We start from the raw sequence: 19,616 nt of genomic DNA, 5'->3' as shown, positions 1-19,616 counted from the left end.
GAAGCGTGAAAGGGAAGGTTTACAAGATGGCAGCAGGCCTACTGTGATGTATGGTTCAGGTTATGGTTTTTGCACTAACAAAAACATGGGAGGCAGAGCTGTATATGTTAAGACTTTCACTAGGACTAGGATGAACAATATTAGAAATGAATACATGAGAGCGAAAACTTGGGTTGGGTTTTGCATTTTTGCACAGCACACTGAGAGGATTTTTTCCTAAATCTTCAGTCTTTCCTCAATAAATGAGTCAGGTGGAGTAAAACAAGTCCAAATTGTCAACATTTTAATGATTAAATTGTAAATACAGATGGAAAGTTTATGATAACAGAATATTTTTCTATAAGATGAGAATTTTTGAGCATGGGATTGTTGAGCAAGTTTTTTAATCTAACACGTCTTAAAATTGTCATGACCAGTCACACCAAAGCAGATCGCCGGCTGATTAAAGATCCTGGATATAGTAACAAAAGATATTCTTGATTTAGAAAGCAAAGCGAAAACCCTTTAAACTTGTTTCCATCTAACACTATGTCCACACATAGACGGGTATTTTTGTTAGTGGAGATTTTCCATTTTCGTTTAATAAAAAAAAAAAAATCATCTTCCACACGTTCCTTTTTATTAAAATATCTCTATGATATAATGCTGTGTCGAAATGTTGGCCAATCAGAAGTCTAGATGGTGCATAGAAGCAGAAATGAGTCCTATGTGTGGACAGACAGTGAGGTGGAATTATTCCTTAATATTACACTTAGGTTGTGAGAGTGTGTTGAATGTAAAAGCTACGTCCAAAGTTCACTCTGTCTTTCCAAGTGGAGGGGCAGCAACTGCGTGTGTATATGTAAGCATGTAAAAACTGCAGATCTGACGTTAAAAAAGGCGCACACCTTTGACGTTGCGTGGCTAGATCTCCATTTTGCTCGTCCACATGTAAACGCAAAAACTGAGTTTTTCGAAAATCTCCACCCTGGCAGGAGTTTTAAAAAATCTCAGTTTTCAGTGGACAAAAGGCCCAAACGCATAGAAAAAGCTGTGTTTTCAAAAATACCCGTGTATGTGTGGACGTAGCCTAAGTGGCCACTGTTTTCTGTTCAGCTTCACTTCAGGAGTTGATCTCATGGCTCTGTTTTCTGCACTATTTGTTGGGCATGGATGTTAAGTTATGGAGAAATTCTCTTCTCACATATCCAGAAGTGTTTATTGGAACATGTTTCATCATTCCAGCTGTTTTGCGAGTCGTAAACCTTTATCTGTCCACAATTTTCCGTTCTGCCACCATTTGGTTCACCTCTATTCCAGTAGCTGAAATACAGATAAAATTATAAGAGTTAAACTCAACAGATCAGTCAGCCTTTTGTTTTTAGTAACAAGATATGAATTAAATTAAGTTAGTTAATGTACTTGATGATATAAGAAGACTTTATGGACAAGAGAGGAATTTAATTTTTATTTCAACCTTGTGGTCATGCGAGTCCCATCCACCCATTTCCATCTTCCGTCTGTCTCTGAGTCAGTCAGTCCAATCCACAAAGACTTCTTGAACTGGTTCACAAAATTCTAGTTGAAAGACAAGTAAGTGTAAATATACAGAACTTAAAGTGATGTGTCAGTGCATTCTCTGATTTCATTCAGTGTTTTATTCTGAACATAGTACATTAATTTATGTTTGCACACACACACCTGTTCCTCTCGCCTGTTGATAATCATCAGGTGTGCACCTTTTTGAAGACAGTCTTGTCTGCTTTCTTCCCAGGATTTCTTCTCCGAAGACACTTGGTACAAACTATCACTGAAGGCCACCCAGTTTTCTCGGCAATCTGTTTAAGAAAAACAGAATAATAATTTGGGCTTTGTTAGGATCTTATCTTTAAGGCTAATATCTCATAATTAGCCTCACATATTTGTTACACAAGTGTCAGTTGTACAAATTCACAAAGCTTTAACATATGAAAGAAAAAAAACACTGTCCTATTGTTGCACAATATGTCTAGTTTTACATCAAATAAAAAAGGTTTATTTTGGTTTTGTGTTTTAAAAGAACATAAAAAGAAATGCATCATTTTTGTGCATTCAGAAGGAGTGTGTGGGAAATATATATTTTATCTAAGGATTTTGCTTGAGTCAGCAACTGTTACTGACCACTGAAAATAAGGAGAAACTCGAGGTTTTGTCCAAGGTCCACTTCTCAGTTAGAAGGCTTCATAGTGCTTTAGTAATTTCTAACATAACACACACTGTGAACTGAAACTGCAGTATTAAAATTTCTGTCATTGGTTAGGTGTCTTTCACAACTAAATATGGAAATAAAAAAACAGCTGAGACATACTGGTTGAAGTTGAAGATAAAAATGACGAGAATCTTTTTTCCTTCTCTACATGGATTAAAGCACCAGTATCAGCTATATCTAAATAGACTTAGAACATATGAAATATTCATATATTCACATTAAGCTTAATTTACATTTAATTCTAGGTTTTACTGAGGCTTTCTTTTTTAATAGTATGGAACTGTCCAGATGTTAATATGGTTTAAGGGACACTGAATTTCACTTTAAGTCTTAACCAGTATCGTTAACGCTGTGATTCAAGAATGCATTAAATGAGAAAAAAACAACAACAACACCGTCATGTACTTGAATGTTAACTTCAAATGTAAAGGAAAACATTTCTGTACGAGATAAAATGGAAACAAATAATTACCCTGAAGTTTTCTCTGAAGATTGTCTCTATTTTTGGTCATGTCTTCAAATCTTGTCTGGAGCTGGTCTCTCTCTTTAACTTTGTTGTTGTAACTGGTCAGTAACTGTTCTCGTTCGGTTGTCAGGTTGTTGTAACTGGTCAGCAATTGGTCCTTTTCAGTTTTCAAGTTGTTGTAACTGGTCAGTAACTGTTCTCGTTCGGTTGTCAGGTTGTTGTAACTGGTCAGCAATTGGTCCTTTTCAGTTTTCAAGTTGTTGTAACTGGTCAGTAACTGTTCTCGTTCGGTTGTCAGGTTGTTGTAACTGGTCAGCAATTGGTCCTTTTCAGTTTTCAAGTTGTTGTAACTGGTCAGTAACTGTTCTCGTTCGGTTGTCAGGTTGTTGTAACTGGTCAGCAATTGGTCCTTTTCAGTTTTCAAGTTGTTGTAACTGGTCAGTAACTGTTCTCGTTCGGTTGTCAGGTTGTTGTAACTGGTCAGCAATTGGTCCTTTTCAGTTTTCAAGTTGTTGTAACTGGTCAGTAACTGTTCTCGTTCGGTTGTCAGCCTGTTGTAACTGGTCAGTAATTGGTTTCTCTCGCTGGTCAAGTTGTTGTAAAGACTGTGTAGCAACACTGTGTCCATTTCACCAGGAGATTTGCCTTGGGTGACTGTAGGACATGCCAATATCAAATAAAAACATTGCCTGTGAGGATTTTAGCATGCTAATTACATATTTCTTGTACTCACAGAGAAAAACCACAGTTATGAATCCAATCAGGAGGAAAAGACACAGCAGACCCAGAAGAACCACAGCAGCTCTGCAGTAGCTCTTCTTTACAAATTCAGACTCTGCAGGTAAAAGTTTATATTTGTTACAATGCTAAAGGTGAAGAATATTTACATCCTCATATAGTTTATCATAACATAAAATACTATTTTCTCTACAAAGTAACATGTGAACTTCTGCTCTTGAAATCAACATCTGACCACAAAGAAGCAAACTTGTTTCTGTGTGATTATGGCTGTGACACAAATACTGTGATTGTCGCACAGTATTTTATTGTATTATTTTCTCTTTTGAACTTAGAATCCGGCAACCACACACCACAGTATAAATAAAAACTAACACTGAAACTAATAAAAACCAAAGATTTTTGGTTTATTAAACTATTAAAACTGAACTGAAATAAACACACGCTGAATGTGTTTGAGCCTGTCCTGAATTAAAAACAAAAATTATAATTTAATCAAAATTATGGGCCAAGGGTCACCTGTCAACTAGTCATTTCAGCACAATCAAATACAGATTAAAAAAATACCTTAAAATATAAATCTTTAAAATTAAAAACAAAACATCCAAAACTACAGTAACTTTGCAGCAAACCGGACCCTACATCTACTCGGTATTAGTTTTACTTTTTGTTTTATTTCTGCACAATAATTCATCATCACATATCAATGCAGTATCTAAATCTAATATGTTTACTTGTTTTTGTTTATTACCTGGGAGTCCAAGTCCAGTCGTTTCACATTGCACAGTTTGACTCACTTCATCATCGATATAATTCTCTTCTGAAGTTTCTACCAGCCTTCTCAACTTTATGTTGCTGCCTGATATTTCTTCCATGCCCATATAGGCTTGATCCATGATTTTACTGGTATTGCTGGCTCAGTTGGGTCCTTATGTATCTGAGGCGATCAGCATTTTGTGAGCGTGTGAACTGTGTAAAAATCCACTGGCACAAGCAATTCTTTATTTAACAGGAAACTAAGAGCTAGAGGAATGAAATGCTGCTTTCATTTCCCTGAATCCTGGCACACCTCAGGACTGTTGTTGGGTTATGACTGCATTTGTCTTTGCCTTTGAATACACAGACAACACTCAACTGAAACCAATTACTGTATGTCATACTTGGAGTACAAGTAGAACAGTAGAAATGACCACTGCATGGGAGTTCATTTGCACACATGCTGGCACAGTAAGAACACTTTTTGTCTATATATACACTTCCTCTCCCGCTCGCCCCTGCTGGCGGTCTATCTTTCAAGCTCGGGTCCTTGGCCTGGGAGCTTGAGGGTCCTGCGCAGTATCTTAGCTGTTCCTAGGACTGCGCTCTTCTGGACAGAGATCTCCGATGTTGTTCCTGGGATCTGCTGGAGCCACTCGCCTAGTTTGGTCACCACACCTGGTGCTCCCTTGGTATTTCTTGAGCTTCTCGTGTTCCTTCTTCCTGATGTTGCTGACATTGGGAACCACTACATCTATCACTACTGTTTGACTATGTCCGGTTGGTTAGCCACCACTGGAAATCCCATATATATATATTAGGGGTGCAACGATGCTCGTATCGATACTGAACCGTTCGATACAGTGCTTTCGGTTCGGTACGCATATGTATCGAACAATACAAAATTTTTAATTTATTTGATCAACTTTTCTTCTGACGATGCTGTCTGTGTAGCGAGCTCAGTGGATCTGCGTTCGACTACTCCGCCTAGGCTGCACTGTCGAGCGCAGATCCACTGAGCGCAGCGCAAGCTAGCAAGACAGGAGCTAAGCTCATTGCAACATGGCAAATTGAACCTCCCCCACCCTCATTCAGATCTGGCCTTTGGAACTATCTTGGTCTTCATGTGAAGTATGACCCTGAAGGTAAGCACGTCATGGACAAAAGTAAAACAGTATGTCGAATGTGCCACGCAATGCTCAATTACATGGGTGGGAACTACTGTGTTAGCGCAGTTAGCTTGTTAACGTGTTGACGTCGTCCAGCCCCATGCACGGGGCGATCGGCGGTAGCTCGTTAACGGAGATTTACCATGTTGTGGCGTTAACGTCATTTCAGATTAACGCTGACAGCACTAGTGGGAACAAAATGAATATGACTGCACATTTATGCCGACATCATCCTAGTGCAAAGATAAGTGGAAGCAGACAAAAACAACAAGCATGCATGCTACAAACTTTACCCGAGTCATTTAGACAGCCGTTAGCACATGATTCTCCTTATGGGGACCTGATATATTTAATATGCTGCTGAGAGTATCCCCTGGAAGAAGCATATAGTATAGCTTTTATTTTGGAAAGAGCCATTTCTCTGTAATAAACTCTCTTTTCCAAAGTGTTTTCCCAATCAGATAGAATTATTATTTTATCCCCTTGTTGTTTCAGCAACATTAAATTTAAAAACTGTACGTTTGAGTTAAAATATATATTTATAATTTTAATAAATGACAAATTAAAAAAGCATGAACATTTTTTTGTATCAAAAAAATATCGAACTGTGACACCAAAGTATCGAACCGAACCGTGAATTTTGTGTATCGTTGCACCCCTAATATATATATATATATATATATAATTAAATAATTTAATTTTGTAACTTCTTCTCACAGCACAGACTACTTTTGATGCAAAATTTATATTTTACATTACAGACAGGTCAGAGAGATGGACATATACTTCATTCTTTAGGTGAACCCACCACCAATAAGCAGCCATTATCATTTTTGTAATTGATTCAGTGAACTAAGTTGGATGTATCGCTCTCTCTTTTTTTAGTTTATTTAACAGAAAAATGAAACTGATGCACTCTGATAAACTTAGAATTAACCCTTTAAAATTACATATGGCTACCAGTGGAAACCACCATGTTTCCCCACCATCTTGAATACACTAGCTGAAGTGTGCACCACCTTTCTATTTATTTGCACTTTTGGCTAGAGACCAGCCACATACATTGTATTCCAAATGAGGAGAAGAATAAAATTTGTGGGCATTTGTTTACTGTAGGGGCAAATTTTAATTTGTGTCTGCACCTTAAGACTCCAGATGTGAAGGATCATTTCTATCTCTTACCATCTGAGAAGACGTCCTAACAACCTAACTGGCATCTAGATAAAATATTAACCTTTTCACCTTAACCGAAGTCAGGAAACTAACATACAAATAACTGCATATGCATGCTTATTTATTCCCGATATTGTGACAATGACTTATTATCAGAAGATTAGACACCTTTTTGTCTCAAGACAGCTGAAAACAAGCCTGCTAAATAAGAAAAACCTCTGCGGGTGATAAGCTAACATTATAGCAGGAAATTTTTGGCTGGAAAAAAATCATGCTTTCCTTCTGATAAACAATTTGATTATATTCTCACATTGTATGAAAGTCACTAAGTGACCAAGTACAACATTGCTTGATCCACTTAAAAGAAGGTTTCAGTAATGCCGGCTAATTCTAAATTACAGCAGCTAACAGCAGCTGTGACGGCTGCAATTACAGCCAGATACAGTGGTAATATCAACTAAACATCAGTGTTACATTAAAGATGTACAATAACACTACACTTACATATTTGTCTTTCTTTAAATATGTAAATTAATTTACTGGGTAATAAAGAATTGGTTTTGGTTTAGAACTAATTTACTTATAAAATCACATAATACTGTATTCTAAAATAAGTGCACAAATTTTAGTTTATACTGTTATGTCTATGATTTAGTCTGTCTTTGTTTTCTGAGTTACCTCAATGGAATCTGCTCCCAGTCCCTTGTTGGATAAGCTAAGAGGTGGAAAAGGGATGGAGCAAGCCCATATGGAGAACTGCAATTTGGGTCTTGACCACTATTTAAGTTTCCCCTTTTTCTTGTTTAGGTAGGTCAGTTTGTTTGAGTTAGTAGTATTGTTTGTTGCCTGCTTTTGAGTAGAGCTCTGTTACTTTGATGTGTGTTGTGTGTGTGTGTGTGTGTGGGGGGGGGGGGTGCCTCCACAACCATCCACATCACCACCGCGGCTTACAACAGCGTGAGGTGGGTGACTATTTTTTGCTGGTCACATTTTCTCTATGGAGGCCATGCAAACGGATCCTGATTTGCTGGTTTATGGGCTCAGCTATGAAAAGAATGTTCGCGATTATGAAATATCTAAGACTGAGAATACTCCTGTCAAAACACAGTAACAAAATGACTGTTGGTGGGGCAGCCATCAGCAATCCCATTAGCAGAGGTGCAGTCATTAAGCCACCAAAGACGCCTTCCTCAGACTGTCTTATTCCTCTTCACAATTATTTGGTGTTGCTCATACTAAAGACTGTCCTACCATGGAGAATACTAGTTTTACTCTTCCTGTGACTACCTCTGTTTTTGACTGTTATCCAAAACGAAAGTCCAAAATGTCAGTCTGGACCAGAACTTTAAAACTAGCAGGAAATAAACCTTTGAAAACTGCCATCTTGACTCCTCTTTCACTGTTTTAACTTCATGTTAGTCCCTCCTATCCCGCTGGTAACATACAACTTCTTCAAACTGACCAGCCAATCAGTCTTTCCAAAGTTGTATTTATATCATTCCCACAAACCTTCATTACACTCAGCACATGATTATTAAGACATTATTTATATATCTCAAACGAGCTGGCCCCAGTGTTTTCTGGCATTTTCAACTCCTCACTGCAGGCATGTCATGTGCCTGCCTGCTTCAAGTCCTCTACCATAATCCCTGTCCCCAAGAAACCCAGGATCACTGGACTAAATGACTACAGACCCGTGGCTCTGACATCTGTGGTCATGAAGTCTTTTGAGCGCCTGGTTCTCTCCTATCTCAAGACCCTCACGGCCCCCCTCCTGGACCCCCTGCAGTTTGCATACAGAGCCAACAGGTCTGTAGATGACGCCATCAACATGCCCCTACACTTCATCCTGCAGCATCTGGACTCCCCAGGAACCTACGCCAGGATCCTGTTTGTGGACTTCAGCTCTGCCTTCAATACCATCCTTCCAGACCATCTCCGAGGCAAGCTTTCCCAGATGAATGTGCCTGATCCCATCTGCCGGTGGATCACTGACTTCCTGATGGACAGGAAACAGCATGTGAGGCTGGGAAAGAATGTCTCGGACTCCTGGACCATCAGCACCGGCTCCCCTCAGGGCTGTGTTCTTTCTCCCCTGCTCTTCTCCCTGTATACTAACTGCTGCACCTCCACCCACCAGTCTGTCAAGCTAATCAAGTTTGCAAATGACACCACCGTTATTGGACTCATCTCGGACGGGGATGAGTCTGCCTACAGGAGGGAGGTTGAACGTCTGGTGTCCTGGTGCAGCCACAACAACCTGGTGCTGAATGCCCAGAAGACAGTGGAGATTTGTTTTGTTTGAACAAAACAAATTGCTTTAACTTATTTAACAATACATACATCGTAAGTGAAAAGAATATCAAATAAAACTTCATGTTAAATGACAGCACATACAGGGAGTGCAGAATTATTAGGCAAATGAGTATTTTGTCCACATCATCCTCTTCATGCATGTTGTCTTACTCCAAGCTGTATAGGCTCGAAAGCCTACTACCAATTAAGCATATTAGGTGATGTGCAACTCTGTAATGAGAAGGGGTGTGGTCTAATGACATCAACACCCTATATCAGGTGTGCATAATTATTAGGCAACTTCCTTTCCTTTGGCAAAATGGGTCAAAAGAAGGACTTGACAGGCTCAGAAAAGTCAAAAATAGTGAGATATCTTGCAGAGGGATGCAGCAGTCTCAAAATTGCAAAGCTTCTGAAGCGTGATCATCGAACAATCAAGCGTTTTTTTCAAAATAGTCAACAGGGTCGCAAGAAGCGTGTGGAAAAACCAAGGCGCCAAATAACTGCCCATGAACTGAGAAAAGTCAAGACTGGGCCAAGAAATATCTCAAGACTGGTTTTTCTAAGGTTTTATGGACTGATGAAATGAGAGTGAGTCTTGATGGGCCAGATGGATGGGCCCGTGGCTGGATTGGTAAAGGGCAGAGAGCTCCAGTCCAACTCAGACGCCAGCAAGGTGGAGGTGGAGTACTGGTTTGGGCTGGTATCATCAAAGATGAGCTTGTGGGGCCTTGTGGGTTGAGGATGGAGTCAAGCTCAACTCCCAGTCCTACTGCCAGTTTCTGGAAGACACCTTCTTCAAGCAGTGGTACAGGAAGAAGTCTGCATCCTTCAAGAAAAACATGATTTTCATGCAGGACAATGCTCCATCACACGCGTCCAAGTACTCCACAGCGTGGCTGGCAAGAAAGGGTATAAAAGAAGAAAAACTAATGACATGGCCTCCTTGTTCACCTGATCTGAACCCCATTGAGAACCTGTGGTCCATCATCAAATGTGAGATTTACAAGGAGGGAAAACAGTACACCTCTCTGAACAGTGTCTGGGAGGCTGTGGTTGTGGTTGAGTTTTTTGGGTTCATTGAGAACATGGTTGTTGTTCAATAATAAAATTATTCCTCAAAAATACAACTTGCCTAATAATTCTGCACTCCCTGTATTTAGTCAGTTTTTTTGCTACTAGAGAAAAAACTGTCACTTGTTCCGAGAGGCAAAAGAGGAACTGGGGTAATCAGAATTTGAATCAGCATACATAAGTAAGTCATGAGTGGCAGACATGTATGTGAGGGTAGTGAAAAAACTGTTATGAGGATAGTGAGCAATGTTGTGCTTGTTTAAGCACAGCATTGATTAATTAAGCATTCTCCTTTTTAAATGTGTAATTTTTAAATCAAATATAGCTTACAATCTAGTGTAATAACAAGTCACGTTAAAGCAGATCCCCTGCTGGTTAAAGATCCTGGATATAAGGATAAGTATTACACACATCTAGGTAAATGTATTTGTAGGTGTGCAACCGCCATGAAATTTCCATCAGATGTCGGTAACAACCCATTCAATCCACACATGTAAAGAAATCAAACAATAGATATGCATAGATTAGGTTATGTTTAAAAGTGAGAAATAACACAGGGGGAAAGTATTAAACATGCTTACTCAAATGTATTTAATACTTCATACAAAAGCCTTTGTCTGCGATGATTGCTTTAATTACGATGCCTACTTACATTGCTTGGGTGTGATTTTGGCTCAGTCTTTCACACAAACTATCTTCAACTCCTGAAGGTTCTGTAGATCCTTCTGTGAACTCTGAGCTTTGCTTCTTTCCATAGATTTTCAGCTCGATTCAGCTCAGGCGATTGGCTGGGCTGTTCTAGCAGCTCCATTTTCTTTCAGCTAAGAGTTTCTTTAACTTTGTGTTTGGGATCATTGTCTTTCTGAAACATCCACCCTCGTTTCATTTTCATCATCCTGGTAGATGGCAGCAGATGTTTATCAAGAAAATCTTGGTACTGTGGAGATACAGAAATTCTTTTATTGCTGCCATATAATCTGCATCATTATAATCGCATTGATAACATTCTTTACAGCATTATTTCATCTAATAATATTTCTCACAGTATTGATATTGCATTAAAGTTGTTTATTGAAGATGTTCATTTGAGGATCCTTCCATTATGTTAACTTTTTTTACAAGTACAGTCAGAAGTATTTCATACACATTGCATAGTATTTGTGCTCATTAAGAGTTGTTGCTTAGTCTACAGAGGGTCTTAAGCTTTGTGAAGCGCGACGTCTTCACAATCTATTGTGTTAGAGACTAGAGCATAAAGGATAACTGCAATACATGCTTACAATAACACATATAATCTAGGAATGTGTCAGGCCTGAGGCCTTAACTCATTTAGCTTCTAACTGTATTTTAGTCTACTTGGTAACAGATGACCAGAGTCAATAATTTGCCCCAGAGACCCTGAGGGCTTGAAGTTTATTACCTTGTATGGAAGGTGTTATAGAAAAGAGAAGTTCTATGTCTGTTTATAGCCATTAAAGATGTACAAGATGTACCATTCACTGTAACTAATGTCTTTGTAAACATACACGGCAGACCCAGTGGCATTTTGATAAGTTTTTATTAATCCCTACACGGTTGCTGTACATTCGCACTCAGAGCTGCAGCTCTCCCGCTGCAGCTCTCCCGCTGCAGCTCTCCCGCTGCAGCTCTCCCGCTGCAGCTCTCCCGCTGCTTTATAAGTGTTCTCCATATGTATTTTTGTCAGAAGACATATGCTGATGTTTTCTCCTAGCTGTTAATAAACTCACCGTTTGATTGCACTTTTCTGGGGCCTCCGTGGATTGTGACACTGCTCTACATTGATCGATTTCGCGACAGTACATTTTTACATTCATCCTCCTTTCAATAATATGAAAGATGCCAGTGCTGAATGTTGAAAAATAAAATAACCCAACATTATGATGAACCCACCTCCAAACTTCATTATTTGTGTGGTGTTTATTGGGTTATATGACTTTTGACCTTCAAACATGCTATGTATTAGTCTCATCTGGCCAGACTATATTCTAACAGTATTTCACAGGGTTGTCAAAGTGTGGTTCAGCAAACTCTGAATGCGCTTTAATATGCTATTTCTTCACCAATGGAGTATTCCACATTGAACATTTACACAGGCCATGACAGTTGTGTGCATTACTTATTTCCTTTGAAATGATTGTATCAGCTAATTTCTGTAGCTTTCTGCAAGGGGTCCTTGGCCTTGAACATCTCTTTTAATAATCGTTTTCAATTCTCTGTCTAAAATCTTTTTGGGATCATCAGGTCTTGATCAATTTATGGTATAATGATGTTCTTTCAACTTCTTTTTTTACCCCAACAGTGCTCACTGGAACCTTCAGTAGTTTAGAAATTCTTCTGTTATCAATATGTGTTGCAACAGTCTCAAGAGACCACATTGGTTTTACCCATCATGAGATGTTTGTTAAGCAAAACCTCAGTAATGACACAGCTTTTTATAGCCCATCAGTTGAGACTGAACCAGGTGATAGTAATTTGCCTAAGTGACAGAATTGCTTTCTTATTACTAATACAGTTCAGCTGGTGTCACAGCTCTCCATGCCTTTTTGCACCTTTTTCATGTGTTCAATACTTTTTCCGTGTCATTTTTCATTATTATACATGCTTGTAATAATGACTTGTATGGACTGGATGGATTGTTACTGACATGGCAAGAATTTTATGTTAATTATACCTTTAGAAATATATTTACTCAGAAAATTGGGGACTTATTTTACTCGCTGTAAGTGTCCACTGCTTTCTGTTCAGCTTCATTTCAGAAGTTGATCTCATGGCTCTGTGTTCTGCAGTATTTGTTGGGCGTGGATGTTAAATTATGGAGAAACTCTCTTCTCACATATCCAGAATTTTGCACTGGAACATGGTGCATCATTCAAGCTGTTTTCTGAGTTGTAAGTTTTTATCTCTCCACAGTTTTCATTTCTGCCACCATTTGGTTCCCCACTATTCCAGTAGCTGAAATACAGATAAAATTATAAGAGTTAAACTCAACAGGTCAGTCAGTCTTTGGTTTTTAGTAACAAGATATTAACCAAATAATTTTTGTTAATGTATTTGATTACATAAACAGACTTTATGGACAAGAAAGAGATTAAATTTTTATTTCAACCTTGTAGTCATTTGAGTCCCATCCACCCATTTCCATGTCCCCTCTGTCTCTGAGTCAGTCAGTCCAATCCACAAATGCTTCTTGAACTTGTTCACAAAGTTCTTTATTTAGAAAGAGAAAAATTAAATGTACACATTCAGAACTTAAAGTGATGTATCATCATCCTTTCTTCTGCACACATCTATGTTTGCACACACACAAACCTGTTCTTCTCGGCTGTTGATGATCATCAGGTCTGAACCTTTTTTAAGGCAGTCTCGTCTACTTTCTTCCCAGGATTTCTGCTCTGAAGAAATTTGGTACCAACTATCACTGAAGGCCACCCATGTTTCTTGGCAATCTGTTTAAGAAAAACAGAATAATAATTTGTGCTTGCTTTGTGATAGGTAGCATACATAGAATTAAAAGCACTTCAGTAAATATACACATGACTAAGCACAATTTATCAAGTCTTATGTAAAATCTAGATCTAAATTCCCTGAAACTGTATGTGCTGTATATGTTAAACATTTTACAATTTTGTGTTGTGTGGCCTCAGAGGGAGTGCTTTCACATCTAATAATTTGTCTCTAATAATGTTGTTCGAGTCAGCAATTGTCACTGAAAACCACCACTTAGAGTTAGAGAGAAGTTAGAGAGAAATGATCTTTTCTCTTTTGTCCTCTTCTTGTTTTGAAGTCTTGATGGTGTTACAAGCATCACCACATCTATATTCAGCTGTGTGAGAACTGAAGAAGGCTGCAGATATAATTGGAGCTAAGAAGTCAGCTAAACTCTTTTTTTGTTTTTGTTTGTCTATGCAGGTTTTAACAATCAACAAGCTATTAGAAACTGTCTAAATGTGAACATATAGAATGTTGATATTTTCACTCACATTAGATTTAGTTCAAATTGACATTACATTTACAACTTTACTTTTCAAAGGCCTTTCTCAAGATCTGTCCATCCATTCTATAGCACTTATCCTTACCTCGGCCGCGGGGGGGTTGGCATGTGTTCAGAGGCAGATTGGCAGTCTGACACAGGGCTAACACACAGACAGACAACCATTTTCAACTACATTTACTCCTATGGGGAATTTTGAATGATCCTAACCCACTAGAGAATGAGTGAAACCATGCAAACATAGGGAGAACATGCAAACTCCACACACACCACACAAACCCAGGATTCCTGCCTCACCATGCTTTTTAAAAAGCTACATTTGTTAAAGTGTTAAAGAGACAAAAATGTTGTTAGAGATAAATGCACGATCGTGGCTCAAGAGTTAGCAGTTTGTCTTGTAATCGGAAGGTTGCTGGTTCAAGCCCCGGCTCCGACAGTCTCAGTCAATGTGTCCTTGGGCAAGACACTTCACCCGTTACCTACTGGTGGTGGTCAGAGGGCCCGGTGGTGCCAGTATCCGGCAGCCTCGCCTCTGTCAGTGCGCGCCAGGGTGGCTGTGGCTACAATGTAGCTTGCCATCACCAGTGTGTGGATGACTGAATGTGTAAAGCGCTTTGGGGTCCTTAGGGACTAGTAAAGTGCCATACAAATACACGCCATTTACCATCAAGCATTAAGATATAATTACATTGAAGCTTTCTCTGAAGGTCGTCTCTGCTTGTGGTCATGTCTTCCAATCTTTTCTGGAGCTGGTCTCTCTCTTTAACCAGAATGTTGAAACTGGTCTGTAACTGGTTTCTCTCGCTGGTCACGTTGTCAGCAAGCTTGTGTAGTATCACTGTCTCCATTTTCCACTGAGATTTGCCTTGGGTGACTGTTGGACACATCATCATAAAATAAATACATCACCTGTGAGGATTTTAGCATGCTAATTACATTTCTGTTGTACTCACATAGAAAAACCACAGCTATGAGTCCAGTCAGGAGGAAAAGACACAGCAGACCCAGAAGAATCACAGCAGCTCTCCAGTAACTCTTCTTTACATCTTCAGAACCTACAGGTAGAAGTAAATATTTGTTATATGTCTAATAATAAAATATGTTTATATCCTCATAGGGCTGTTTGATATAACGATATATATCAGATGACGATATAAAAACGTCTATTGTTTCATTTTATGCTATCGTTTGTTTCGTGGTGTCGCAAAAATTCTTTGACCGGCTGGAGCAGCATCTAATAACCAACTCGCAAAATAAAACAAAATAAAAACAAACCAACAAACACGAATACACCAGACATTATGATACAGACTTATAATTTGCACCGATGTTTTTTCAAAATTCTATACGCGAAAAGTGAGCGCGAGAGCCCTCGGTGCGCCTGCTTGCTGCTGAAGTCAAAGTAAACTTTATTGTCATCTCCACTACATACAGTCCAGTATATAGAGAGACGAGACGACGAGGCTCCAGTTACAGCAGTGCAAGTAAACAAACAATAAATATAAGAAGAGTAAGAAAATAAATATACACTTTAGGACCAGGGGTAAAGGGATCAATAACAATTTAAAATTTATAATTTACAGTTTGAGGGTTTAAAGTTTCACACACAACCCGTCGAAAGGGGAGGGGGGTGGCTGCTTCCAAATAGAGCACATTTCATTTATAATGATGTAAATCCAAGCCCATTATGTATTCATGATTTGAATCCTGGGTTGTGTGAAATCTCAGAAATGCACCCTAGACAAAGTAATTCTGTGAACTAAGGTGAAGGTCTGTTAGGTTATGTTGTGGTGATCCTCGGTTTGAGGGATGGGTGTTCATACTGGAGTGCAAAATTAAAAACTATGGAAGATGGACAAGAAAAGTTCAAAGCCATCAGGTGCTCAGTTTAGAAAAAAGAGAAAAGAAGTGGAGGAGAAACGAGCAAAAGATACAGGTAAGCAGATGTATCAGTGGATAATGGCAGGTCATCCTGAAACAATCAGAATCAGAATACTTTATTAATCCCTAAGCAAATGATGTGGATTACAGTTGCTCCAAAAAGAAATGGTAAAAATAGTAACAGTAACAGACTAAACTCTTGAACAATACATTATGTTACAGATTCTAATATTAATTAGTCATTGTCAATTTTTGATTTGTCCTGTTCTCATTGTATGACGAATTATGATGGCTGTTTGGTAGCCGTTTGCATACAATGCATTCTCTCTCTCTCTTCATATGTGTGTGTGTATAACAGTTTTATGTTAATGTACAATACTTAATATGTTTTGTGTGTGTGTGTGTGTGTGGGGGGGGGGGGGGGTGTTCGCCCAGGGCGCCAAACAGGCTAGGACCGCCACTGCATGCATCGGTTACATCACTCGACTCCAGCTACCTGACGTGCAGCTGGAAGCACTTCCCGCAAGTCGAGCTGCCCGAGATTCACAGAATTTACAGAAAATGTTACATTTTTGTGATTTATATCGTTATCGGGATGATAGAATTCTTATATCGGGATATGAGATTTTGGTCATATCGCACAGCCTTATATCCTCATACATTTTATTATAACACCAATTACTATTTTTATCTAAAATCAGCATCTGAGAATGAGTCTTGGTGGCAACGACACAAATACTGTTAGTTTCAAAGTATTTGTATTGTATTGTTTTCTCTTCAGCGCTCGTTCCAAATGGTGTTTAAATTAACCTTGAAACTAATCAAAACTAAAGTAAATACAGACATTAAATAAAAACTAAACTGAAAAACCCACACATTCTGGAAAACAGCTGAGTGTAAACCCAGATAAAAACAAAACAAAACTGTATATCTCGATCAAAATTAACACCCAGCAAAAAATCCAAAACTACAGTAACACTACAGCAAGCCAGACTCTAGATTACTTTTTCCTGAATTAAGTCTTTTTTCTTCAGACAGTTTGTATAGAATTTTCAGTTTTATTTTTAGATTTGTGCACAAAACTTTAGCAACACGTAATTGTAATATCTATAGATAGGTTTGTGGTTTTTACCTGGGGGTGAAGGTCCAGTTGTTTTACGTTGTATGGTTTGGATCACTTCATGATTCACATAAATGTCTTCCACAGTTTGATGCTCCCTTTTAGACTTTCTGCGACAAGCTAATACTTCATCCGTACTCGCATAGACTGCATCCATGATTTTATCTGCATTGGAGGTTTATTTGGGTCTTTAAGTCTCTGAGGTGATCAGTGCTTTGCGAGAGTCTCTGTAGTTGTGTGTAGTAGCTCTGAACTGTGTGAAAATATATTGACACAAGCAGTTCTCTTTTTAACAGGGAACTGAGATCTGATGGCACTCCTCAGGACTGTGTTAGAGGTTTTGACTGCATTTGTCTTTGTATTTGAATATGCACTTAGTACTAGCTGCAGCACTTTTTCCACTTGAAAGAATTTAAAATATATCACACATTATAAGCAGTGATGGGAATAACGGTGTTAGTTGCCATCAGTAACGCTGTTACTTTTTTCAGTAACGGGTAATCTAACTAATTACTACTCCTATCGTTACAACGCCATTACAGTTACTAACAAGAAAATGCGGTCCCTTACTATTTTTCAACAAACAGATGGTTGAAGCTGTGTTCAGCTTAACGCATCTTATATCAGTTGCATGGAAGTAGCTGACTACGTAAGTAATCTGGACGCTACAGCTTTAAGCAGCTGCGCGCAGGGTTGTCAAAGTGTGGTTCAGCAAACTCTGAATGCGCTTTAATATGCTATTTCTTCACCAATGGAGTATTCTACATTGAACGTTTACACAGGCCACGGCAGTTGCGTGCATTACTTATTTCCTTCAAAATGATTGTATCAGCCAGAGGCGGAGGCAGACATTTGATACACCCGGGGCTTAGCCCTAATGGGTAGTACGCATGTGGAATTTGGGGGTGGGGGGCGGGGTGGGGGGGTTAGAAATGACTGAAAGAATCAGAATCAAAACTAGATGATAGTAGCACTAAATATCATCATAGACCTGCACTACACTTATTTTTTAATTCTACCAAAGTCCACTATTTAGATTGAGAAAAGTTTATATAATTATTTGAACTTGTTGTGCAAACAAGCCTGCAAAACGTAATAAATATAGAATTTGAAAAATAACAAACCTAAAAAGAAACACTAGGTACGAGATACATGAGTACCTATGATACGGTGATACTTTTGTTAAACAACCATTTGACTAACATGTCTGTGTCACCTGCTCTTGTTCCATCTCTGTTCCTCTCTCTCTCTGTGTGCTGACAATCAAGCCAAACACCAACATCATCAAATATACAGTTGAAACCCGATATTTACAAACTCGTCAGATAAAAACACAAATACTTTTTTAATTGTAACATCAAATCCGACTAAATGTTTATTTTTTTAGATTGATAAATATAAAAAACATATTTGTTAACTTTAAGAGTAAAGAGAGAAACTATCTGTATTTCTTAATTGTAAATGGCACCAAAATGTATTCAAAATTGAGCCACACTTATGGAGCTCCACAATTCTTTTCCTGGTGTTTTGGTTGACATCTCTTGATGTTCCCATGTCACAGAAACAGGCTCTGTGTTTTGCCTTATATGCATCCACAGGTGTGCCACCAATTTACTCACATGGACTCTACTAACCTATCAGAAGCTTCTTCAGCTCAGAATGGAATCGTCTGGAGTTTTCTTATTAATTAACAATAATCTTAGTGTATATGTACTCCTATATTTCATGAAAGTGATAGAAAATAGACAGCTCTGTCTCTCTTTATTCGGACATTTAAGTAATTCAAAAGATATTTCCATATTTATTTATCCAAAACAAAACAAGTTTACTCTAAATTGATGTTGTACAGTAAAAAAAATGTTCTTGTGTTTTCCATAAAGTGTATGTAAATATCTGGTTTAAACTGTGAATATACTGCTGTGTATTGAAATTCCTCTTGTTTTGCATAGAAATATACTGAACAACATACAAAACATAATATATAAAATAACACCTACCAGAGTTTTTTCTTTGAAAGAAGCCACTTATGTCCATTCTTGTATATCAGTACATTACTGAAACCGATTTATTTAGCCATGGAGGGTAACAACTGAAAATATGAAATAAACACACATGTAAGCTAAGACTGTTCGGCTTTTCACTTTGCCGTTTGTTGATTCACTTGAAGAGCAAGTAACGTAATATGGGTCAAGTGATCAGTTTGATATCAATCTTTCGTGATACACCATCATATTTACATTATTTGTACAGTACGAATGATTTGCTTTGGTACCTGGTGGAACTTCAGTTCTCCTCTGTCTGCCTGGCTCCCAGTGATGCGCGAATCATGAACGAATCGTTCAATACTCGAGCATCACTTTACTGACTCATGAATCATGATTCACAAGCCCAAGTGACTCACTGGGTCATCCCTGTTGCTGTTAGCAGCAATGTATCTAGCTTATAATTAAAATTGTGGAGAAAAAAAAAACATCCAGTATCGTAACAAAAAAAATTCTGCTCTGAACTGGAAGAAAAAACCCTGAGTAGAAGCTCACATCAAGAAAATAGCTCGGTTCACAGTAGCATCGCTCTGCTAACATGCTAACAGCACATTTGAGCTACTCACACCCTCCCTTCCTGTGCTGAATCGTAAGCGTAAGCGAATCACTCAGGACTCGCTCACCCCCTCCCTCCTGTGCTGAATCATAGAGCGAACGAATCAC

General features: G+C 38.5%; 2 protein-coding genes across 2 annotated transcripts; both read right to left on the bottom strand.

Moving 5' to 3' along the window:
* Window positions 1-266: 266 nt before the first annotated feature.
* On the bottom strand, window positions 267-4,382 carry LOC146708065 (uncharacterized). Its single transcript, XM_085459790.1, has 6 exons — window positions 4,183-4,382; window positions 3,427-3,528; window positions 2,700-3,347; window positions 1,681-1,817; window positions 1,457-1,557; window positions 267-1,302 (listed from the first exon to the last, which is right to left on the bottom strand). The coding sequence occupies exons 1-6, from the start codon at window positions 4,325-4,327 to the stop codon at window positions 1,161-1,163; spliced, it is 1,275 nt and encodes a 424-aa protein (XP_085315916.1). The 5' UTR covers window positions 4,328-4,382; the 3' UTR covers window positions 267-1,160.
* Window positions 4,383-11,538: 7,156 nt separating this feature from the next.
* LOC146708064 (CD209 antigen-like protein A) lies at window positions 11,539-14,938 on the bottom strand. The gene is made up of 5 exons (XM_085459789.1): window positions 14,864-14,938; window positions 14,599-14,784; window positions 13,229-13,365; window positions 13,026-13,126; window positions 11,539-12,871 (listed from the first exon to the last, which is right to left on the bottom strand). Exons 2-5 carry the CDS (start codon window positions 14,756-14,758, stop codon window positions 12,730-12,732), a joined length of 540 nt encoding a protein of 179 aa, XP_085315915.1. The 5' UTR covers window positions 14,759-14,784; window positions 14,864-14,938; the 3' UTR covers window positions 11,539-12,729.
* Window positions 14,939-19,616: the final 4,678 nt, after the last annotated feature.

Source organism: Copadichromis virginalis, linkage group LG6, assembly GCF_057382275.1.
Source record: "Copadichromis virginalis isolate Kocher_CV1m ecotype Utaka linkage group LG6, C_Virginalis_male_GT1.1, whole genome shotgun sequence".
Lineage (NCBI taxonomy): Eukaryota > Metazoa > Chordata > Actinopteri > Cichliformes > Cichlidae > Copadichromis > Copadichromis virginalis.
This window is presented reverse-complemented; position numbering and strand designations above follow the sequence as displayed.